This window comes from Lolium perenne, chromosome 2 (assembly GCF_019359855.2).
Source record: "Lolium perenne isolate Kyuss_39 chromosome 2, Kyuss_2.0, whole genome shotgun sequence".
NCBI classification, from domain to species: domain Eukaryota; kingdom Viridiplantae; phylum Streptophyta; class Magnoliopsida; order Poales; family Poaceae; genus Lolium; species Lolium perenne.
In genome coordinates this window covers 173,716,386-173,741,608 of record NC_067245.2, presented here as the reverse complement: position 1 = coordinate 173,741,608, position 25,223 = coordinate 173,716,386, and the positions used below count along the sequence as shown (strand labels likewise).

At 44.7% G+C, this 25,223-nt stretch overlaps 1 protein-coding gene and 1 pseudogene across 1 annotated transcript; one reads left to right on the top strand and one right to left on the bottom strand.

Annotated features, from left to right (window-relative positions):
• On the bottom strand, positions 1 to 3,792 carry LOC127333973 (uncharacterized). Its single transcript, XM_051360416.2, has 2 exons — positions 1,150 to 3,792; positions 1 to 778 (listed from the first exon to the last, which is right to left on the bottom strand). Exons 1-2 carry the CDS (start codon positions 3,737 to 3,739, stop codon positions 294 to 296), a joined length of 3,075 nt encoding a protein of 1,024 aa, XP_051216376.1. The 5' UTR covers positions 3,740 to 3,792; the 3' UTR covers positions 1 to 293.
• Positions 3,793 to 19,757: 15,965 nt separating this feature from the next.
• LOC139835664 (uncharacterized) lies at positions 19,758 to 23,985 on the top strand (annotated as a pseudogene).
• Positions 23,986 to 25,223: the final 1,238 nt, after the last annotated feature.

Below are 25,223 nucleotides of genomic sequence, written 5' to 3'. Positions count from 1 at the left end.
GAAGGCACTTGAAACTTTGGTGTCCACATTGGAGCAGAAAGCTGGATAGCTCCAGTACAACTAAACTCTTAACTCCCTGACCAGTCTCTTGATTGTAACATGTAACTAGAGATTGCGAAGCTTGATATTTACAGCACAAATATCTAAGATACATAGCACAACCAGAAAGTCTACGCTCCATGCTCTAAATGCAGAGAACTGCATACCAATCCTAAAGTTACAAGATTTAAATTTCCAAATTTCACAAAAGAAACAAAAGAAAAGGAATGGCAAGAATTCAGCTTGACAATTCTTCAGATGCTGATGAGTTTCGAAGGCGGCGAAGACTGCGAGCGAGGCTGCTGCTGATGGTGCTGCTCGTTGGCTTCATTGGCCGCTGCCTCCACATTTTCAGAAAGTCCTTGCACCGGACCAGAGTCGTCACCTTCACCACTACTAGGAAGCTCCTCTCCATGCTTTGAAGTCAGCTTGGGAAGCTCACTGAGGATTTGCACCACCTCCCGCATTGTTGGTCTCTGCACGCTCTGCTCCTCAACACAGAGCAACGCAACATAGAAGACGTGCATTACCTCATGCACCGGCACAGTTGAGAGCCTGGGGTCCATGATCTTGATAACCTCCTCCTTGTTTGAGTCGGTCATCATCTTGATCCAGTGAACAATGTCGACACCATCGCCAAACTCCCCTACTGGCTTCTTTCCGGTTATCAGCTCAAGAAGAACTACACCAAAGCTGTATACATCGCTCTTTTCATCAACCTTGAGAGTATACGCATACTCTGCAAATCCAGCGACAATTTATGTAAGATTAATGTATTTTAAGAAGGATTGCGGAAATCAGCTACTAATTAAGTAAGGTAAAAAACAAGACAACAAAGTTTCAATACAGAGTGACGTTTGTACAAAAATCTAAGAAGTTTCAAAACAAAGTTTCAATACAGAGTGACGTTTGTGCAGTGGAATTCAATGTATAAGTATGTCCAGGAGCTAAACGGACAAGAAAATCTAGTATGTGTAAGAATAGTTCTAAAGTATCACGGCTATTCTAAAATCATCCCCTGACAGCAGTAATGAAATGAGCATGGATAATTTGCAGACAGTACTATGCATAGCTTATAGGCACAAACTGTAATGAGGATTGATCTTTCACCTGGAGCAATATAGCCATAAGAACCGGCAATGGCTGACATACACTCTGATGTGCCAGAGTCCTGCAAAAACTTGGCAAGCCCGAAATCAGCAACATGTGCTTCGAAATCGGAGTCAAGGAGAATGTTGTTTGATTTGACATCGCGGTGCAGGATTGGTGGTGAGCAATCATGGTGAAGATAGCATAGACCCTTGGCAGCCTCAACAGCTATCTTGTACCGAGTATCCCAGTGCAGGTGTCCGCCCTTCTTCCCATGGAGTAGCTCCCCCAGGCTGCCATTAGGCATATACTCATACACCAGAAGATTCGTCTCGTTGTTCGAGCAGAAGCCAAGTAGCCGCACAATGTAGCGGTGCCGGATCCTCCCAAGTGTCTGTATCTCCGCAGAGAAACCATGGTCATGTGACGAGCCACGGCTCATCGCAGAAAGTCTCTTCACTGCAACATGATCACCATCTGGCATTGTCCCCTTGTACACAGTGCCAGCTCCACCTTTGCCGATGATGTTCTCTTCCTTGAGACTATCGATCACCTCGTCACATGTGAATTCAAGGCGCTGGAAAGCAGTGAGCTTCCAAGCACGCGCATCGCTGGCTTTCTTCAGTGACCGGGCCTTCAAGATTGCCATGGCAGCAAATGCGATGGAGAAGGCAAGCAAGATGAGGACGATGATCAGCTTGAGGCTACTGGACAGCCCACCATTGGTGTGTGTTCCATGGCCTGTTTCAGCACCACCAGGGCGGCATGGCGCAAGGTACGGACCGCATAAACCTGGATTGCCAGCGAAGGACGTGGCATTGAAGTAGCTGAACTGCCCGGTCGCTGGCACAAGCCCAGACAGGTTGTTGTATGAGAAGTCCACGGCCGTGAGGCTCTGCATTGCAGCAATGGTTGCTGGTATCTCTCCATAAAGCTGATTTCGGGATAGGTTCAGATAGTTCAGTATCCCCATGCCGGAGATAGCCGGAGGGATATCTCCCGACCGGTTGTTCCGGCTGACATCAAGGTAAGTGAGCAACCGACATTTTCCAATCTCCGGCGGCAGGCTGCCATCGAACGAATTGCCGCTAAGATCAGCCTTGGACAGCTGCTGCAGCCGGCCAATCTCCGGCGGTATGGCCCCGGTGAACACATTCTGATCAAGAAGCAGCCTCTGCAACCCAGAGAAGCTCCCAATGGACGACGGCAATGCGCCAGTGAGCTGGTTGTTGGAGAGGCTAATCCCCCCAAGATTGGGTGCGCCGGTGCCCACAACATCCGGGAAGCCGCCGGACAGGAGGTTGTCCTGGAGCTCCACCTGAGACAGATTCGGCAGATCAAAGAGACCTTCGGGGATTGAACCATTCAAGAAGTTCTCGCCGAGGCGGACGCGCGTAAGCGACCGGCATTTCCCGAGAGAATCCGGAATTGCGCCGAAGAGGGAGTTGCCGAGCGCGATGAGCGTCTGCAGCTTGCCTCCGGCGCACAGCTCCAGCGGGAGGGTACCCGTGAGCCTGTTGGACGAGAGGTCGAGCATCTGGAAGCGGCCGTTACGGCCAAGGCGGCGCGGGATACCGCCGGTGAAGTTGTTCTCCCACAGCTGCAGCACCTCGAGGCTGGGCAGGTCGCCGACGAACTCGGGGATGTCACCTCTGAGCCTGTTCCGGAAGAGGTTGAAGAGGGTGAGATTCTTAAGGTCCGCAAAGCTCGCCGGAATCACGCCGGAGAGCATGTTGTTGGACAGGTCGAGCGAGCTGAGGCTCCCGAGCCGGCCCAGCTCCGGCGGGATGCGACCGGTGAGCCCGTTCACCTGCAGGAACAGCGTGTCCAGCTTGGCGAGATTCCCGAGCTCCGGCGGGATCTCGCCGGAGAGACCGCAGTTCGCCGCGTCGAGCCGGACAAGCTCCGTCATGTTCCCTAGCTCGGCCGGTATCCCGCCGGAGTAGTTGTTGTAGTAGCCAATGTAGAGCTGCCTGAGGCTCGTCAGGTTGCCCAATTCCGGAGGTATCTTGCCGGACAGCTCGTTGCCGGAGACGGCGAGATACTGCAGCCTCCCCCACCGGCCGTACTCCGGGGGAATCTCCCCGGTGAAGAAGTTGCCGCCGAGGTGGAGGTGCCTGAGCTGCGCCATCCCGACCACCTCGAGCGGGAGAGGGCCGCTGAAATTATTGTTGTACAAATCAAGAACCTGGAGCGCAGGGAGCCGCGCGAGCGGCGGCGGGAAGGAGCCGTTGAGGCCGTTGCTGGAGAGGTTGAGGTGGGCGAGGAGGCGGAGCCGGGATAGCGACGGCGGGATGGGACCCGAGAGCGAGTTGGCGGCGAGGTCGAGGCGCGCGAGGAAGGGGAGCCGGGCGAGGGCGCTCGGGACGGCGCCGGAGAGGTTGCGCCCGGAGAGGTCGACGCCGACGACCGCGCCGGAGCGCGCGTCGCAGGACACGCCGGACCACGCGCACGGGCCGGCAGTGGCGTTGGTCGACCAGGACGCGAGCGAGCCGGTCGGGTCCTCGAGCGCGGCCTTCGCCGCAAGCAGCGCCTCCGCGTCGCCGCCGGCCGCATCCCTGGCGGCGAGCGCGGCGAGGAGGACGAGGAGGGGGAGGTGGTGGAGGCGCATTGGGGGCGTGCCTCGGGGAGTGGAGACAATAGTCAAGAGGAAGAGAGTGACTGTCAGAGAAGCGCAGACCTAGCTCGTGGGTGAACCAACATAGTGTCACCTAGCAAGAAAACACGTGATTCCTTCTTGGATTTTCTCTCTACTTGCTGTTTCTGGGATAAGAGCATCTCCACCGCCTCCTTCCAAATAAGCGGTGGCAGCAGACGTCCGTACTGCATTCTCTATTTGAATATGTTGTTTTCATATCGATGTTCCTAATACGATAGCTTCTAAAGAAATCAAATGTAAAAACATTTAAAAAATGAAATTCATACAAATATTGACTAGTTTTATACAAAAGTGACTCGAATTTGAACTAAAAACTAAAAACAACTAGCGGCGTGCGTCGAATGCGTTGAAGTTGAGGTTATCTGTGTCGTCGTCGGAGAAGTCGAAGGACCAGTCGTCCTCCTCCTTTGGGACCGGCAGCTCAGATGGACCAGCGAGGTCGATGAAGTTCTTGCTGTGGTCCCTGGCGGACCACACCGCCGCCTGCCGCGGGTCGAGCGTGATTGATAGCGGTAAATAACAACGCTAAAAAGAATTTTGATACGTTGGGACTCCAAGTGCAGAGTGTTGTATTAAGGGGGTATCTTTTCCACAAGGGTGACTCGAGGGTTTATATCGAACTCTCGGGAACTAGATGGAAGAGTGTTCTCTTTTCGCGTAAGTAAATAACATAAGTAGTAATAAAACAAGTAGAAACTAAACTAAATGAATTAACTAAGTAAAAACTGTAGGAGCAAACCCTAACCTCTCTCGTGGCGCTCCCCAGGGTGCTGCCAGGGGCCAATCGCTCTCCTTCCGCCGCCCCTCCCTCTGCGTTCTCTCCCTCCACCGCTGCTCTCGGCGCTGGCCACGGTGGCGGCGGGCCCCGGCGCCAAAGTGCTCGGGGGGTTGTTGGAGGCAGCGACCGGCGGTGGCGGTGGCGGCTGGGGCAGCGACCACCGACTTCGACGTGCTCCGCATCTAGGGCGGTGTCCCGGGACGTGCGGCGGCGGCTCCACCTCCACGGCCTACGGCGATGGATGGTGGCGGCGGCGGCTATTGGATCTTGGGCCCGTCGAGATCCATCGTTAGCTTCTGCTGGTGGCGCGAGCGGCGATCTGCGGGGCGAGGATGGTGTGGTTGCGGCTATCGTCGTCCACCGAATTCTCCTTCATTGGTCAGCGGATGGCGGCCTGGGAGCATGTTTGTCTTCTTCGGGTTTGAAGATGGTGGTCCTAGGGTTCTTCTTATGCGAAGATTAAGACCTACCGGATGTTGATCCTCTTCATCTAACTTGAGTGTTGAGTTCTGGAAAGCTCCGCCAGCGAATGGAACATCGCATCTTTTGCATGTAGTTTGCTGGATCGGATGGTATTCGGTCGCGCGCATCCATGCTTTTATTCCAACCGTTTGGTTCTGGAGGAAGCGGCACGAAGCTCTTTTTCTGTGTTGACATCAAGTGACTATGGATCCATGATGAAAGTCAGAAGAAGAGAATATCATGAAGGCCGGATGGGAGGACTAGCTAAGGGAGGTTCAAGTATCCGCAATGTTGAGGGACTTGCTTGATGTTCCGGGCTTCACAGCAGCGGTATGAATATGGGGACGACAGCACAGGTGAAGTTCGAAGTCCTACCTTTTAGGGTAAAAATCTAAGGTTTGGCCTTAACTGGTTGTGTCTGGCAGTGATCTTGTTGGAGGCATTGTTTTGAGAGCGGGGACTATCTTCAGGGTGAAAACCTAAGATCTTTGATCGAGCGACCACGGTGTTGGAGCACTGTTCCCTTCTTGGAGGCGTCGCTTTTGGAAAGTTTTATTTCAGGTGTTCTCTTGATGGTGGATGTATTGTTGTTGTTAGACCTGAGATACTGTAGCGGGACTTTTGTTTCTTAGTTTTCATTTTTATTTTTTGGATGTGTGCATCCGTATTGATATTAGGGTGGTGCATTGTTGCAGAGGCTGGTTGTAATTGGTATCTTTTAGTATTAATATATTCTCTTTATCGAAAAAAGTAAAAACTGAAAAAAGATTGATTGTTTTTGGTGTTTTGGATGCAAATAAGAAAGATAAAAAAATGTATTTTCGGAATAAAACAGTGTAGCAAATAGAAAACAATGTAAATGCAATATAAAGGTGTTTCTTTTGATAAAAAGTTGACCGGGATTCATGGGTTCACTTGACTATTCTCTCGTAAAATTGTGGTGGATAAAAAGCAATTCATCAATGAGATATGAAGGTACAAATAATATTATATGTAAGATAAAAATTAATATGGGCATCACGTCTTAACATAGAGATGATGCAACACGCCTCTCTTATGATCCACAAGAATGAAACATCATCAATCTTGTATTAAGAATTAATAGAGCATAGCAATAAGTACTTTGACATGAAATTTGAATATCAAATATGCTACCTTGAACAAAAAAAGATCATCATTACTGTCACATGATGAACATAGCACATGCATTCCCTTTATCCCTAGTGAGGTAGCAAAAGAAAGGCAAAATCATAATAGCTCTTGAACATATTGTCACTATCCAATCACTAAAACCTTGCTACTCCATCTAACACATAGATCACCCCACACACGCTCTTGCATAGATGTTGGATCAAAACATAAACTTAAGAAAGGGATAATAATATGCATCTATCAATACATCTCATAATATAATAAGATCAGATGTCATAAAGCAATATCATAGAACAAGGATCCACCACATAGGTATTACAAATATAGCCATAATCATGATAGGCACCTCATATAGCACTAAGAACTATGAAGAGCATGAGAGAAATAGATCAAGCTACTACCACAAACCCCGTAGTCTAGAGGTGGACTACTCCCTCTTGGTCATGGTGATGATGATGAAGACATTGAAGAAGGTGGAGATCCCTCCGGCGGTGATCCCGACGGAGTTTCCCCCTCCAATCTTCTCTGCAGCAGCCTCCATTTTGGTGTTTCTATCTTTCTGCAGCGCTCTCCTCCCGAGAACTCTTCGGGGCCATATATATAGTTATTTTAGGAAAAAATATGTCGGTGGGCGAAAGAATCAGGGCAATCGGACGATCGAGGTGCGAACGGAGGTGGGTGGCGTGGCCAGAGTTCTGGGCCGTACCACCTGGCCTCGTTCGCACCTCGGGCCTCTCCAGTTGTGCTCCAAACATCCATTATGTTCCTCCCGATGAAAAAATGGTGCTCCAAAAATCTCAGGTCAATTTGACTCCGTATAGGTCTCTGAAAGTGAAAAAAAAAACGTGAAATAGGGTTTTCTGTTCTACAGGATTATAAACCAAATAAAGCGGATCATTGATAAATCCTCATAAATCAATGTAAAACATGGTATTATCATCATATATGCTGAAAATATGTGGGAATTCAATATGATAAAGGACAAAGTTCATGTATGCATTTTACATGCATCAACATCCCCAAGCTTAACCTATGCTCGTCCTGAGCATGAAGGTGATAAACTAACATGAACTTTAAAGTTTATAATATATAGGTTCGAAATAATCATGCAAAGTATTACAAGGTTCAGTCTATAGAGAATAACAATAAGTAACTTGAACTCATAAAGTGATAACTCTTACATTCTACATAGCATGCATAAAATTAAATAGCATTGTAAATAACATGAATGACAAGTACTTATGAATCATAAAGCATGCTTGAGAAAATCTTATAGAATTGATTCTTTATCTTCTCTTTTCAGAAATATTTCTTTTGACTCTTGAACTCAAGAAAGTAAGCAGGGAATGCATATGCTAAACCTCCGACAAAAATAAAAAAGTATAGAGCATAAAACATGGTTTTGAGCTATGCAATTCATGTTAAGAATAATAATTAGGATGAGGTAACAAGTATCTCATTTATAAAGATGTCTATGTGTCATGAGTTTGACCTCTTATGAGTAAGTGTTGCCTCATTTTCTTGAGTGCTAAGGACTACACCTCTTGCTAGTCAACTTCGGGTTACCAAGACCTTTCGACATACATGTTTAACCATTCGTGTCACCTATACACAAGACCAAAGGAGATGTGCATCGCAACTATAGGCCATCCATACCGAGACAACATGAACAACAGACGTTGAGCATCCTCTCTAACTCTCTCTCACTTTTTTTCTCATACACATTTTGTTTATTTTCTCATACTCTTTTTTCACAACTCTTTTTTCACACAAAACTGTAAAGAGGTTGATTGTTTTTGGTGTTTTGGATGCAAATAAGAAAAGTAAATATTTTTGTATTTTTTGGAATAAAATATTGCAGCAAATAGAAAACAATGTAAATGCAAGATAAAGGTGTTTCTTATGATAAAACATGGACCGGGGTTCATGGGTTCACTTGACTATTCTCTCCTAAAGTTGTGGTGGACAAAAAGCAATTCATCAATGAGATATGAAGGTGCAAATCATATTATATGTAAGATCAGAATTAATATGAGCATCATGTCCTAACTTAGAGATGATGCAACACACCTCTTTTATGTTCCATAAGAATGAAACTTCATCAATCTTGTACTAAGAATTAACAGAGCATAGCAATAAGTACTTTGACATGAAGTTTGAATATCAAATATGCTACCTTGAACAAACAAGATCACCATTATTGTCACATGATGAACATAGCATATGCATTCACTTTATCCCTAATGAGGTAGCAAAAGAAAGGTAAGAACTATAATAGCTCTCGAACATATTGTCACTATCCAATTACTAAAACCCTGCTACTCCATCTAACACACACATCACCCCACACACGCTCTTGCATAGATGTTGGATCAGAAGATAAACTTAAGAACGGGGTACATAATATGCATCTATCAACACATCTCACAAATATAATAAGATTAGATCTCATATAACAATATCATAGAACAAGGATCCACCACATAGGTACTACAAATATGACCATAATCATGATAGGAAGCTCATATGGCACTAAGAACTATGAAGAACATGAGAGAAATAGATCAAGATATTGCCACAAACCCATAGACTAGAGGTGGACTACTCCCTCTTGGTCATGGTGATGATGATGATGACGTTGGAGAAGGTGGAGATCCCTCCGGTGGTGATCCCAACGGAGTTTTCCCCTCCAATCTTCTCTGCAGCAGCCTCCGTTTTGGTGTTTTTGCCTTTCTACGGCGCTCTCCTCCCGAGTACTCTTCGGGACCATATATATAGTCGTTTTTAGGGCAAAATACATTGGTGGGCGAAAGAATCAGGGCAATCGGATGATCGAGGTGCGAATGGAGGTGGGTGGCGCGGCCAGACTTTGGGGTCGCGCCACCTGGCCTCGTTCGCTCCTCGGGCCTCTCCAGGTGTGCTCCAAAAGTCCATTATGTTCCTCCCGGTGAAAAAATGATGCTCCAAAAATCCCAGGTCAATTTGACTCCGTATAGGTCTCTGAAAGTGAAAATACGCGAAACAAGGTTTTCCTGTTTTGCAGGGTGATACGTTGCAAACGTATCTATAATTTTTGATGCTCCATGCTTATTTTACACCAACTTCTATATGTTTTGTTTACACTTCGTGGCACTTTTATGCATTTTCTGGAACTAACCTGTTGACAAGATGCTATAGTGTCAGTTCCTGTTTTCTGCTATTTTTGTATTTCACAAAAGTTGTACATGAAATATTCTCGGAATTGGACAAAACGAAAGCCGAAGTTCCTATTTTACTATCGCAAAGAAGGAGTCTAGAGGAGAGACGAAGAAGAGCCAGGAGGCGGCCACACCATGCCTAGGCGCGGCCCCTCCCTGGCCATGCCTAGGGGTGGTATGGGCCCCTCAGGCGTCCACCGACCTCGCCCTTCGGCCTGTAAATTGATATGATCGGGAAAAACCTAAATACCCGAGCCTCCATCCATGAAAAGTTCCATCGCCACGCCATCGTCGACCCTAGCTCGGGAGGGTTCTGAAACTCTTCCCGGCACCTTGCCAGAGAGGGAGATCATCACCGGAGGCCTCTACATCGCCATACCCGCCTCCGAAGTGATGTGTGAGTAGTTCATCTCTGGACTACGGGTCAATAGCAGTAGCTAGATGGTTATCTTCTCCACTTTATGCTTCATGTTTAGATCTTGTGAGTTGCCTATCATGATCAAGACCATCTTTATGTAATGATACATGTTGTGTTCGCTGGGATCAGATGAATATTGAATACTATGGTTTATATTTATTATATACTTGTCATATGTTATTTGTGATCTTGCATGCTCTTCGTTGCTAGTAGATGATCTGTCCAAGTATGTGCTTGTGACTCCAAGAGGGGGTATTTATGATCAATAGTGGGTTCATGCCTCTAGTAATCTGGGAGAGTCACAATAACTTCTAAGGTTGTAGATGTGCTGTTGCTACTAGGGAGAAAACAACAATGCTTTATCCAAGGATAATCTATTGTTTACTCTACACCCTTTACTTAATGCAATAATCTGTTGATTGCAACTTAATACTGAAAGGGGTGCGGATGCTAACCGGAAGGTGGATTATTAGTCATAGATGCAGTTAGATTACGGTCTATGAATCTTGTTCTAATGCCCAAATGAATCTCACAGTAATCATCTTGTCATGTATGGTCTTTATTCTGTCAATTGCCAAGTTGTAATTTGTTTACCCAGCATGTTATTTATCTTTATGGATAGACACCTCCAGTGAATTGTGTACCCCGGTCCTTTCTTTTATACTGATAAATCCATCTATTGCAAGTACAATTCTCTTTATTTCACTGCAAACAAACATCTCTTTCCACACTATACGTCTAATCCTTTGTTTTCAGCAAAACCGGTGAGATTGACAACATCACCGTAAGTTGGGGCAAAGTATTTTGATTGTGTTGTGTGTAGGTTCCACGTTGTTGCTGACACCGGTAGTTCGCCCTGCCAAAGTCAGCTATCAACACCTTCAGAAGTGATTTCTTTCTCCTACTGGTCGATTAAACCTTGGTTTCTTACTGAGAAAAATCTGCTGTTGTGTTCATCATACCTTTCTATTGGGGTTTCCCAACTGTGTGCTCTGCACAACATCACAGGGTTATAAACCAAATAAAGGAATCATTGATAAATCCCCATAAATCAATGTAAAACATGGTGTTATCATCATATATGTTACAAATATGTGGGAATTCAATATGATAAAGGACAAAGTTCATGTATTCATTTTACATGCATCAATCAGCTTCTTTGACTAGTTGCGACTAAGAGCAGATCTACCAGATCATGGATATCCCGATAACAGATATCTAGGATGGGGTAAGCCCCCCCCCTCCCACAAAACGACTTTCGGGTTCTAGAAATTTGACTTGCAAAATGGGTAACTAAAAAAAGAACTCGCGCTTTTTTGCTAACAAATAATTAATTCATCTTCACGCATACTTGTTTATAGTTATAAACATAAAAGTAGAAATTAAACCGAGATTTAGGTCTCAGAATATGGATACTTAGCTAGTTTCTTGGATTGTCTACCCTAGGACATACATCATCGCACTCACCGACGCAGCCTAGAAAGCATCGCCGGAAGGCCGAGGCGGGTAGACGAGCTCGTGTTGGTTGTTGAGGCTCTGCAGGTTGACACCCGATAGTCGTGCTCCTCCTTTGCCTCGACATCCTGGTATTGCAACGCGACATCCCTGGGATTCGCCCTTGCTGCATATGATGCCGCCACAAATACCGTCAACACATCCCGGGGCTCCTTGATGGCAGGGAACATGATGTTGTTGACGAGGGCCCAACCAGAACCGTTACGCCACGTCTGCATGTTGCTCTAGGAGACGACACCACGGGGCATGCGCCTGGTGCGAGCGAAAGGAGTTATGTCTTAGAGGCAATAATAATAATATTTATTTATTATGTATAACTCCATGTTATTATTAAGTTTATCCTTATGTTATAACTGTGATAAGGGGTGGCCCAATCTTCTCAGTAAGCAACGGTGGTGATGATGATCACGGGATGAACACAGCGGAGAATCACGGATGATGAAGTGGATGATAACTTGTATGACGCAACGAGATCTCTCGATTGGTCCCTGTCGCCAATGCAACAGCTCTCAACCCTGCAAGATATTCGTAACTCCACACACTTGCGCACAGAGCCGCCGACCACGAAGCGGTAAGTTGCAACCTTCTAATTCCCTATGGAAAAACAGATTACACAAGACTTTCAGATCTACACCAAATCAAGCAATATGGTGTAGGAAATTCAATAGTTTTGCAGAGCAAACAACTAAGAACTAGGGTTTATCTTAAACATGGTCTAAAGCAACTTTGGGAGCATCCTGGGCACTTATATAGGCGTCCGGGACGACCTCAGGTCGAAAAAGTACGAAAATAACTGACCTAGAATAGATCTGGTTGAGGCAGACTCGGACACAGCCGGTCTGGTTCAAACCGGGCCAGGGACCGGGTGGTGACCGGGGGCTGGCAGTGTCGCGCGGTAACGCTCCCGGTTGGCATCAGCGTGATGCTCGGTTTGCGCCGGGTCGGGTTCGGCGGGCCGCCCGGTCGGACCGGGCTAGGGACCGGGCGGCCGGTCTGACCAGGTGCTGGACCAGCCTGGACTTTGGCTTCTCCTCTCGCGCATGCCTCCCGCTCCTCCCTCGCGCGTCCATGGAGTATCTTCATGTCCAGCTCCATGTCCAGCTTCACGTCCATCTGCATGTCCAGCTGCTCCTCTCCTCCTCGTTCGATGCTTGTCTCTTCTTCATACCTGATTATACATAAGTAACAGGACTTAGGCAGTATAAAGTTCTCATCAATCAAAGTATCATTCAGGAACAAGTTCACCTGTTGTTTTAGTAGCTTCGCACGAGCCCTTGTAATAGGTCCAATCCGAACTTCATTGGACTTGAGCTTCACAACAACTTCATCTTCATTTGGTAATGACGGGGGTAGTAGTGTGGTAGGGATGTCCTCATCATCTCCCCCCTTCAAAAGGCGTCGACCCCAATGCTCCAAGGTCTTCTCCGTCACATGGTGTCAAATCAGCAACATTGAAAGAATTACTGACACCAAACTCATCAAGTGGAAGATCTATCGAGTATGCATTATCATTGATCTTGGCAAGCACTTTGTAAGGACCAGCACCACGAGGAAGCAACTTGGACTTCCGTAGCTTCAGGAACCTATCCTTGCGAAAATGTACCCAGACCATATCACCAGGCTTGAACAATATTTCCTTGCACTTCTTGTTCATCCTTGCAGCATTGCTCTTGCCTTTCTTTTCTATCAACTCTTTAGCCTTCATATGTATCTTCTGTACAAAATCTGCCCTCTTGGATGCCTCCATATTGACTCACTCATGTACGGGCAAAGGCAACAAGTCAAGTGGAGTAATGGGTTTGAAACCATACACCACCTCAAAAGGACACAGCTCTGTGGTAGAATGTACCGCCCTGTTGTAAGCAAACTCCACATGCGGCAAACACTCTTCCCACTCCTTCAGGTTCTTCTTGACCATGGACCTCAACAGTTGTGACAAGGTTCCATTCACCACCTCAGTTTGACCATCAGTTTGGGGATGACAAGTAGTACTAAAAAGTAGCTTTGTCCCCAGCTTTCCCCAAAGTGTCTTCCAGAAGTAGCTCATGAACTTCACATCACGATCAGAAACAATAGTCTTCGGGACTCCATGTAATCGTACAATCTCCCTGAAAAACTGGTTAGCAGTATGCGACGCATCGTCGCTCTTGTGGCAGGCAATAAAATGTGACATCTTAGAAAATCTGTCCACTACCAAAAATATAGAATCATGGCCTCTCTTAGTACGCGGCAAACCCAACACAAAATCCATACTTATATTCTCCCATGGTGTAGTAGGTGTCGGTAAAGGAGTATACAAACCGTGAGGCTTCAGCTTGGACTTGGACTTGTTGCAAGTAATGCACCTCTTCACATACCTATCCACATCCCGCCTCATCTTTGGCCAATAAAAATAGTCAGCTAGCATGAGTAGCGTCTTCTCACGCCCAAAGTGACCCATCAAACCTCCAGCATGTGATTCCTGCAATAAGAGCAAACACATGGAAGATTATGGAACACATAGTTTGTTAGCTCTAAACAAGAACCCGTCATGTATGTGATATTTTTCTCATGCTTTACCAATAGCACACAAGCGATATGGTTCAGCAAAATCATGATCAGTAGCATACAAATCACATAGCACTTCTAATCCAGGAATTTTAACATCAAGTTGAGTTAATAGCATATTCTTCCTAGATAGAGCATCAGCAACAATATTATCTTTTCCCTTATTATGCTTAATAATGTATGGAAAAGACTCAATGAACTCAACCCACTTAGCAAGATGCTTATGCAAAGTAGACTTAGCTTTCAGGTATTTCAAAGCTTCGTGATCAGAATGTATGATAAATTCTTTTGGCCACAAGTAATGTTGCCAAACCTCAAGAACTCTAATTAAAGCATACAATTCTTTATCATATATAGGATAGTTCAACTTAGCACCAGAAAGTTTCTTAGAAAAATATGCAATTGGACGACCCTCTTGCATCAACACACCACCAATTCCAATACCACTAGCATCACATTCAATCTCAAATTGCTTATTGAAATCAGGAAGTGCAAGCAACGGTGCATAAGTTAACAATCTCTTAAGTTCATCAAAAGCATGATCTTGGGCTGCGCCCCACTCAAATATAACACCCTTTTTAGTCAAATCATTCAAAGGTGCAACAATAGTACTAAAGTTGGGCACAAATCTTCTATAAAACCCAGCTAGACCATGAAAACTTCTTACTTGACTCACATTCATGGGAGTAGGCCAATTCTGAATAGCTTCAATTTTAGACACATCTACTTCTACTTCATGCTTAGAGACAACATAACCCAGAAATATGACCTTATCTTTGCAAAATGTGCACTTCTCAAGATTACCATAGAGTTTATTATCACACAACACTTGCAAAACATGTCGAATATGTATAGTATGATCAGATTCATTGCGGCTATAGATTAATATGTCATCAAAGTATACAACCACAAACTTGCCAATAAAATCACGCAAAACATGGTTCATCAGTCTCATGAAAGTGCTAGGTGCATTAGTCAAACCAAAAGGCATTACTAACCACTCATACAAACCAAATTTTGTTTTAAAGGTTGTTTTCCATTCATCCCCTTCTTTCATCCTAATTTGATGATAACCACTACGTAAATCAATTTTAGAGAAAACCGCAGCACCACTCAATTTATCTAGCATATCCTCTAAACGGGGAATAGGATGACGATATCGAATAGTAATGTTGTTTATCGCTCTACAATCTACACACATACGCCATGTACCATCTTTCTTAGGAACTAGAATAACAGGAACAACACAAGGACTAAGGCTTATGCGGATATAACCTTTGTCGAGTAGCGCTTGTACTTGCTTCTGTATCTCCTTCGTTTCTTCAGGGTTCATTCTATATGGTGCCCTATTGGGCAGAGAAGCTCCGGGGATCAAGTCGATTTGATGCTCAATACCTCGCAATGGTGGTAGTCCTGCTGGTACCTCCTCCAGAAACACGTCGCTGAATTCCTGCAAAACATTAGAAACACCAAGAGGAAGAGGGGTCATGTCGTTAGAAACCAAAGCCATACCCCTGTACAAGAGCACAAGAGGCATGGCTGTAGGATCCTCACTAAATTCTCTCATGTCTTCTTTGGTGGCTAATGAGACTAAGGAATTCACCCTCTCACTTTTCATTATATCACTCACGACATTACAATTCTCTCGCCTATCTAAAGGAGCATCCTCCAAGTTTACTTCAACTTTCTGACGAGATTCATTGACAATTTGTTGTGGTGACATAGGCTGCAAGTTAATTTTCTTGCCCTTGAACTCCAAGTGATATGTATTGGCACGGCCATTGTGTTGCACAGAACGGTCAAAGAGCCAAGGCCGACCCAATAGTAGGTGACACACCGTCATAGGAACCACATCAAAATCAATGGAATCCTTATACGGTCCAATCGCAAATTCAACACGCACCATGTGGTTTACCTTCATCTCACCATTGTCGCTCAACCACTGAATATAATATGGATGCGGGTGCGGTAGATACTTCAACTTCAGCTTGGTACACAACTCCTTGCTTGCTAAATTGCGGCAACTCCCGCCATCAATAATGACCTTGCAAGCCTTTTCAGGACCAACTAAAGCTTTTGTTTGGAACAAATTGCAGCGCTGATTAGATGCACTAGGCAACACATTAAGAGCACGCTGAGACACAACTATAGTGCGAGCTTCAGACGGATAAGCATCTACACCATCACTGTTATAATCGTCATCTTCTGGAGCATATGGATCAACATCATCTCCAGTCTCATACTCATTGTCCTCATTAATAATCATGACCTTGCGGTTAGGACAATCCCTCCTGAAGTGACCCTTGACACCACATGTATGGCAATTCATATCGCAGTTGCGCGCAGTAGACATGCTAGAACCACTCGTACTTGCAGCAGATTCGGACTTATTTGTGTTGGACACATTGGAGACCGGTTTGCTAGGCGGAGTAGAATAAGGCGTGGAGCGCGTAGATGGTGCTTGCGCCGTTGATGGGGACGCCCGAGGCATGAAGCGCCATGCTCCCGTAGTGCGGCCTTTAACCTTAGCTTCGTCAGCCAACTGTGATTCAGCTTCTCTTGCATGATGTAGCAACTCATTCATAGTGGTGTAACTGTAATGACGAACAATACCTTTGATATCATACTTCAATCCATTGAGAAAACGAGTCATTGTCATCTCAAGTGACTCACGGACACGGCCACGCTGCATTAGCATCTCCATCTCCATGTAATACTCATCAACAGTCTTCACACCTTGTCTCAATAGGGTCAACTTATCAAATATATTTCGCAAATAATTAGTGGGCACAAAACGATCATTCATTGCCACCTTCATTGCACGCCATGTGATAATAGGTGGCTCACCATCTTCTTCGCGAGCACTAACAAATCTATCCCACCAACGCAATGCATAGCCATCAAATTCGGAAGAAGCAAGCTTGATCTTCCTATCTTCAGTGTAATTATGTAAGCGCCATAACTTCTCAATCTTCAGCTCCCAAGTGAGGTATTCTTCAACATCAGCACCTCCTTCAAACTTGGGTATGGAGAACTTGGGCTTACCCAATCCATCTTCTTCCTCAAACCCATGACCTGGACATCGGAGTTCAGCAAACCCAGGAGGACGATTACCACGTGTTGCACCATGATTAGCATTAGGTGCGTCATCTTGAAGCTCAGGATCTTCTTCGTCTTGTTGTTGTTGTTGTTGGGTCAAATTCTCAACAGCTAGCCGCAAATCTTGAAGACTGCGCTGGATATCCATCATTTGATCTTTCATTGTAGTGACGGTCTCACATGTAGTATCCAGCTTCTGCTAGATTCCCTGAACAGTCCCCCTAAGCTCATCATCCTGAGTGCGGAATTCACATCGCATCTCATTACGAAGAGCCTCATACCCCCTCCATGTCATCAAATCCGCGGAGTTCTTGTTCTCCTGGTTAACAATTTTCTCATCACTACCAGACATGGTTAGTAGGTTAGTGCACTAAATCAAAAATATATGGTGGTACTCTCACAACTCACTCAAAACTGATAAGAAAAGGAAATCTTACCGCTCCAAAGTGAATTAGTATTGCTTACCACTTGTAGTGATGACTAGTGCACGGATGTAGCGAGGCGAATATCAAGGGTATAAGAACAAATCACAACGGCAAAGCAGTATATATGTGGGGTTGTAGGTGGGCTACCTATTTGCACCAATAACAAGCCCTAGCGCTGACCGTAGACAACCAATGACACTCACACAAGGCGATAAATGTGGCAATGCAACTATATGTAAGAAAGGTTGTGATGAGGACATCCCATCTCTTGATACAACCGCTGTACCTAAAGCCATACAAATACAAGGACCAATCACTCGAGCTCGTGCCAAACAACTTAACTATCAGGTACTTTCGTTTCTTGGAACTATTCCTCACATACATGAGAATATGATGCTGCCTAAATCAGATATGTTTGTTACTCTTAGGAATGATGGATCAAGCATGGATGAGGAGGACAAGCATTGGAGCATGATCACGCATGGAGGAGATGGCAGCAAGCATTTGAGGATTGAAGATGACGCTGCAAGTGGAGATTTCAGAACTTTAAAGCCACCATAAGAGGAGATGAAGACATGGACGAAGTATAGAGTTTCCCACTTCATAATTTCGTCCATAGCATAATATGGTGCTGCGTCACCTTTAGTTTTGGGCCAGGCCCATGTCATTTTCGCAGGAATTAAGTCAGCCACTTTTTAGAGTCCGTATTGAAGGGGGAAAGGCCTTCTAGGGTTTGGTTCGGCCACCATACGTATGGCTGGCCGAAACCCCACCTTTTCCTCCTTTAAATACCCCCATAGCCGTCACGTTTAGATTTGGATTTTGATTAGACTAAAAGTTAGCCATTGCTGCAACTCTCGTGTACTTCTTTTGAGGCCAACGCCCAGAACAAGACCGACTATTCGGAATCCCACCTTATTCAATAAAGCTTTCATCTTTCATCCGCAATATTCTGATTGCATCATTAGTTATTACTTGTTCTCGATTTCAGGTAGGAATTAAGACCCTCGCTGGTCAGGCTGATCGCGCATCCGCAAGATCAGTAACTCCCGGAGATTGTCCTAGCGATTGCATTGGCGCACGAGCTTTGCACGTGTAGTCGGATCGTCAAATACGAACTCCACCAACAAATCGATCTATCCACATCTCATCGAAAGATCGGCCACCTTTGCCCTATCAAGTGGCATCAGATTTCAGGTTGCTCGGTGAGAATTTACTGTTTTCTTAGTGTAGATTGCATCTGCCATCATACCCATAAACCACGAAAAAAGCCAAACAAATATTGTTAGGGTTTAGATCATATCGTCCCATAAACCCCCTGCCATGCCTTGCATTGTCCTTTCAGTTTTGCATAGTTGAATTTGTGTCTGCATCTTCGTGTCGAGTTGCTGGTCTTAGCGCCTAGTTCCTTTAGAGTTTCGAGTTCTGGTCATATTAGTTACGCCACCGCCGCCGCTCGCACCATACGCAGATCACCGCCACCACTACCATCTACACCCACCATATACTTCCGCCATTGTCATATACACCCACCATATACTTCCGCCACTACCATATACATCCGTATACACGCACCACCATTACTGTGTCCATAGTCGTGTCCAGATAATCGCCGCCTTCCGTTTGTGAGTAGAAGAGAAAAAAATCGCAAAAAAAAGTCAAATCCGCATCCAAGTCGAGTTGACCCGATTTCCACTAGTCAGGTCGAATTTAGTCCGAATTGGGCAGTTTTCGATAGCAAACTTTGACCGAGCATAACTTTTGCATACGAACTCCGTTTTCGACGTTTTACCAGTCAAAATCACCAGGAGAAAAAGTTCTATCCAACCACAACAACTTGCGGCTTTCCGAACTCTCAGAATTGCCAAAAAACGCCAGGAAGGTTGAGATTTTTGACCTTTCCAGTTTACTACTTAGAAATTCTTGTGTTCTTCACTTATATCTTGCTTTTGAGCTATTCCTTTGTGCTTGTTGGAGCCACCCACCACCATATATCACTCCATAGCTGCTCGTTGCTTGTGTGTCGCGCCGTGACTTCGTTGGTGAACTAGGCTCGCGTCTCTAGTACGGTCTAGCCTAGGACCAGCACAGTACCGTTGTTGAGCATACTTTATTGCATTGCTGTTTTGACAATTGTTGTTTGCTACCATATTAGCCTTCCTACAGCTCTACATATTGTCTCCACGTGCACTGTGTCGACACCTGGTAATCGCTTTGGAAATCTTTGGAGACGCTGATCCTTGTTGGTTGCCGTATCACCTTCCTCATGTTTGGTAAGAACTTGTAAGAGCTTTGTATTTTTCTTGACGAATTGCGCGTGAACCACCATATTCCGTAGTTTTTAGGCATATACATTTGTGCTTTTTGTATACTAACCATGTCAGGACCTACATCGGCCGCTGTTGACCTGGCCAAGATGACGTCTGAGCAGTTGCATGCTCACTTCACCCACCTTTTGGGCGGGCATGCACGCGACGTTGATGCGCGCATTGGTGATGTTGACGCCAAACTCACCGATGCGCTGGATAAGCTGGATGGCCTCGAGACAGCTTTCAACTCCAAGTTCCAGGAGCTCTTGACTCAGTTGCCGCCACCTCGCGACAACGTACGTCGACGCGCGCGCTGCATTCCTCGTGCGGATGTGCCTGCGGGTACCGCTCCTGCAGCAGCCGCACATGACGCACCTTGTGATGAAGGATATGAAGACTATGAAGGGGATGAGGACGAGCTGGTGGATGAGAACGTGCTGGACGGTGAAGAAGTTGAACAACCTGCACCTGGTCGGCCACGCCAACTGAATCGCAACGCTCGCCCACCTCCACGCCTGGTACGTGATGATGATCATGTTGCTAAAATTAAATTGAATATTCCGCCATTTGAGGGTAGATATAATCCTGATGCATATCTTACATGGGAATTGGAAGTAGAACAACTCTTTGCATGTTTAAAATACCCTGATCACTTGCGTGTTAGTGCTGCTACTTGTGAGTTCAAAGATTTTGCTTCTATTTGGTGGTCTGAACATTGTAGAGCACGTCCTACTAATATTCCTACTACTTGGGTTGGTTTAAAACTTGCTATGCGTACTCGTTTTGTTCCTCCACATTATCAGCGTGATTTACTTAAGAAATTGTCTCGCTTAGAACAAGAGACAAATTCTGTAGAAGACTATTATCAAGAATTGCAAACTGGTATGATTCGCTGTGGTGTTGTCGAGGATAATGAGGCTATGCTTGCACGTTTCTTTGGTGGTTTGAATAAAGAGATTCAACATATTTTAGATTATAAGGAGTACAACACTATTACTCGCTTGTTTCATCTTGCTTGCAAAGCTGAACGTGAAGTGCAGGATCGTCAACCACCATGGAGAAGAGCTAATGTTTCTGCAGGTCGTACATCGTAGTGGTCTCCGCGACAATCAGCGCCACCATCTCGTGGGACTGCACCAGCACCTACTACCTCCAAGTACACCGCGCCTGCATCACGAGCACCACCTACTGCTACTCCACCATCATCTACTAGTCCTCCTCGGAGTTCATCTTCCATGGCCTCCACAGGGAAGACGCGCGGCATTCAATGTCGCAAATGCTTGGGATTTGGTCACATAGAGAGAGAATGCAGAACAAAGCGTGTGATGTTGGTGCGTGAAGATGGAGAATATGATTCTGCAAGTGACTTTGATGAAGATACATTGGCCCTTATTGCTGCACGTGATGGTGCCAATTCTGATTCTGAGAGAGAGATAGAGGTAATGGATGCTGACACTACTGATCAGTACAGGAGCTTAGTTGCACAGCGTGTGTTGAGCGTGCAATTGAGCAAAGCTGAGTATGATCAACGCCACAATCTGTTTCAAACAAGAGGCGTTGTAAAAGAGCGAGCTATAAGGATCATCATTGATGGAGGGAGCTGCAATAATCTGGCTAGCGTTGACATGGTGGAGAAGCTTTCTCTCTCTACAAGACAGTGCACACATCCATACTACATTCAATGGTTTGAGAGCTCTCGGAAGCTCAAGGTAACAAGAACTACATGTGTGCATTTTCCTATTGGTACATATTCTGATTTTGTTGATTGTGATGTTGTACCTATGCAAGCTTGTTCTTTGTTACTTGGTAGACCTTGGCAATTTGATAGAGAATCTGTTCATAATGGTAGAACTAATCAGTATTCTCTTATGCATGATGGAAAGAAAATTGGTCTCAAACCTATGACTCCTGAACAAATAGTAAAAGATGACCTTGCTAGAGTTAGTAGAGTAAAAAATGAGGAGAAACATAAGAGTGAAAATCAGATTGTTGCTGCAGATTTTGTGCCACATAAGACTAATACTAAATCTGATTCGAACCATGCTACTGAAATTCGTTTGAAGAATCCTTGTTTGCTTGCTAGCAAATCTGATATTGCTGAACTTGATGTGAACACTACTCAATGCTATGCTATTATTTGTAAAGAAGTTCTATTTTCATTTGAGGATATGCCTCCTTCTTTGCCACCTACGGTTGCTAACCTTTTGCAGGAATTCATTGATGTGTTTCCACAAGATGTTCCACCTGGATTACCACCTATTCGTGGGATAGAACACCAAATTGACTTGATTCCAGGAGCTTCGCTGCCCAACCGTGCACCATATCGTACCAATCCTGAAGAGACCAAAGAGATCCAGCGACAAATTCAGGTTCTCCAAGATAAAGGTTACATTCGTGAGTCGCTTAGTCCATGTGCTGTCCCTATTATCTTGGTGCCTAAGAAGGATGGTTCTTCACGCATGTGTACTGATTGTAGAGCTATTAATAATATTACCATTCGATACCGTCATCCTATACCTCGTTTAGATGATATGCTTGATGAATTGAGTGGTTCTATAATGTTCTCTAAAGTTGATTTGCGTAGTGGTTACCACCAGATTCATATGCAATTAGGAGATGAATGGAAAACAACGTTTAAAACTAAGTTCGGTTTATATGAGTGGTTAGTAATGCCTTTTGGTTTAACTAATGCACCTAGTACTTTCATGAGACTGGTGAACGAAGTTTTACGTGCTTTTATTGGACGTTTTGTGGTGGTATACTTTGATGATATTCTGATTTATAGCAAATATTTGGAGGAACATTTGGATCGTTTACGTGTTGTTTTCAATGCTTTACGTGATGCACGTTTGTATGGTAATCTTGAGAAGTGCACCTTTTGCACCAATCGAGTTGCGTTTCTTGGCTATGTTGTTACTGCGCAGGGAATTGAAGTTGATCCAGCCAAGATTGAGGCAATTGAGAGTTGGCCGCAGCCAAAGACGGTCACACAAGTGAGGAGTTTTCTTGGCCTCGCCGGTTTCTATAGGCGCTTTGTGAAAGATTTTGGATCCATTGATGCGCCGCTGAATGAGCTTACAAAGAAGGATGTGCCCTTTGTGTGGGGCGATGCACAACAAGATGCCTTCATGATTCTGAAAGATAAGTTAACACATGCTCCATTACTCCAACTTCCTGATTTCAATAAGACTTTTGAGCTTGAAGTTGATGCTAGTGGAATTGGTTTGGGAGGTGTGTTATTACAAGAGGGCAAACCTGTTGCATATTTTAGTGAAAAATTGAGTGTGCCTAGTCTGAACTATTCTACTTATGATAAATAATTATATGCGCTGGTTCGGACATTAGAAACTCGGCAACATTATTTATTGCCTAAAGAATTTGTTATACATTTTGATCATGAATCTTTGAAGCATATTCGTAGTCAAGCTAAGTTGAATCGTCGCCATGCAAAGTGGGTTGAGTTTATAGAGTCTTTTCCTTATGTTATCAAACACAAAAAGGGTAAAGATAATGTTATTGCTGATGCTTTGTCGCGCCGTTATACTATGCTATCTCAACTTGACTTCAAGATTTTTGGATTAGAAACCATAAAGGAACAATACTTGCATGATGTTGATTTTAAAGATGTGTTGCTGAATTGTAAAGATGGTAGAACATGGAACAAATTCATCCCCAATGATGGATTTGTGTTCCGTGCTAACAAGCTATGCATCCCAGATAGTTCCGTTCGTCTTTTGTTGTTACAGGAGGCGCATGGAGGAGGATTGATGGGTCACTTTGGTGTGAAGAAGACGGAGGATGTACTTGCTGCATACTTCTTTTGGCCACGTATGCATCGAGATGTTGAGAGATTTGTGGCACGCTGCACTACATGTCAAAAAGCTAAGTCTCGACTTAATCCACATGGTTTATATATGCCTCTTCCTGTTCCTAGTGTACCTTGGGAGGATATTTCTATGGATTTCGTTTTGGGTTTGCCTCGTATACAGAAGGGGAGGGATAGTATCTTTGTTGTTGTGGATAGGTTTTCTAAGATGGCACACTTTATTCCATGTCACAAAACTGATGATGCTACACATGTTGCTGATTTGTTCTTTCGCGAAATTGTGCGTTTACAAGGTGTGCCAAATACTATTGTTTCTGATCGTGATACTAAGTTTCTTAGCCACTTTTGGAGATGTTTATGGGCTAAGTTGAGGACTAAATTGTTGTTTAGTACTACATGTCATCCCCAAACTGATGGACAAACTGAAGTATTAAATAGAGCTTTGTCTACTATGCTGCAGGCTGTTTTGAAGAAGAACTTAAAATTGTGGGAAGAATGTTTACCTCATGTTGAATTTGCTTACAATCGTTCGCTGCATTCTACCACTAAGATGTGCCCATTTGAGATTGTTTATGGTTTTGTCCCCCGTGCACCTATTGATTTATTGCCTTTACCATCTTCGGTGCAAAATAATTTGGATGCTACACAACATGCTGAATTGATATTACAATTGCATGAGACTACTAAAGACAACATAGCACGCATGAATGCTAATTATAAAATTGCTGGGGATAGAGGAAGAAAACATGTTGTGTTTGATGTTGGTGATCTTGTTTGGTTGCATTTGCGAAAAGATCGTTTTCCTGAGTTGCGCAAGTCTAAACTAATGCCACGCGCTGCTGGTCCTTTTAAGGTGTTAGAGAAAATAAATGATAATGCATATAAACTTGAGCTTCCTTCAGAATTGGGTCCGGTTAGTCCTACATTTAACATTGCAGATTTGAAGCCTTACTTTGGTGAAGAAGAGGAGCTTTCGTCGAGGACGACTTCAATTCAAGAAGGGGGGCATGATGAGGACATCCCATCTCTTGATACAACCGTTGTACCTACAGCCACACAAATACAAGGACCAATCACTCGAGCTCGTGCCAAACAACTTAACTATCACGTACTTTCGTTTCTTGGAACTATTCCTCACATACATGAGAATATGATGCTGCCTAAATCAGATATGTTTGTTACTCTTAGGAATGATGGACCAAGCATGGATGAGGAGGACAAGCATTGGAGCATGATCACGCATGGAGGAGATGGCAGCAAGCATTTGAGGATTGAAGAAGACGCCGCAAGTGGAGATTTCAGAACTTTAAAGCCACCATAAGAGGAGATGAAGACATGAACGAAATATAGAGTTTTCCACTTCATAATTTCGTCCATAGCATAATATGGTGATGCGTTGACAAGGTATCAACTTGTCAATGCCTACGGGTTGTAGACTAGGGTTTAGTTGGAAGTAGAGGGCAAGTAGATCTCGAAGGTTTCAGCCGAAAAGTACTCGACGATATGAAAACTAGGGTTTGTGAGACAATGATTCGATGCTTTCTTTGTCCCTCGACTCCCCCTTATATAGGAGGTGGAGCCGAGGGATTCGTATTGTACAAGTTACAGAGTCTGGGAGGGTTTCCAACTCATCCCGCAAGATTACAAACATCATCTCCTAATACAACTCTAACTTTCCTTAATATCAACTTGGGCCTCCGATTCTTCT

Coding starts and splice junctions, on each gene's coding strand:
- LOC127333973 (XM_051360416.2), bottom strand. CDS start 3,739: ATGCGCCTCCACCACCTCCCCCTCCTCGTCCTCCTCGCCGCGCTCGCC. Junction 779..1,149: donor TTATGGCTATATTGCTCCAG/GTGAAAGATCAA, acceptor CTGGATTTGCAG/AGTATGCGTATACTCTCAAG.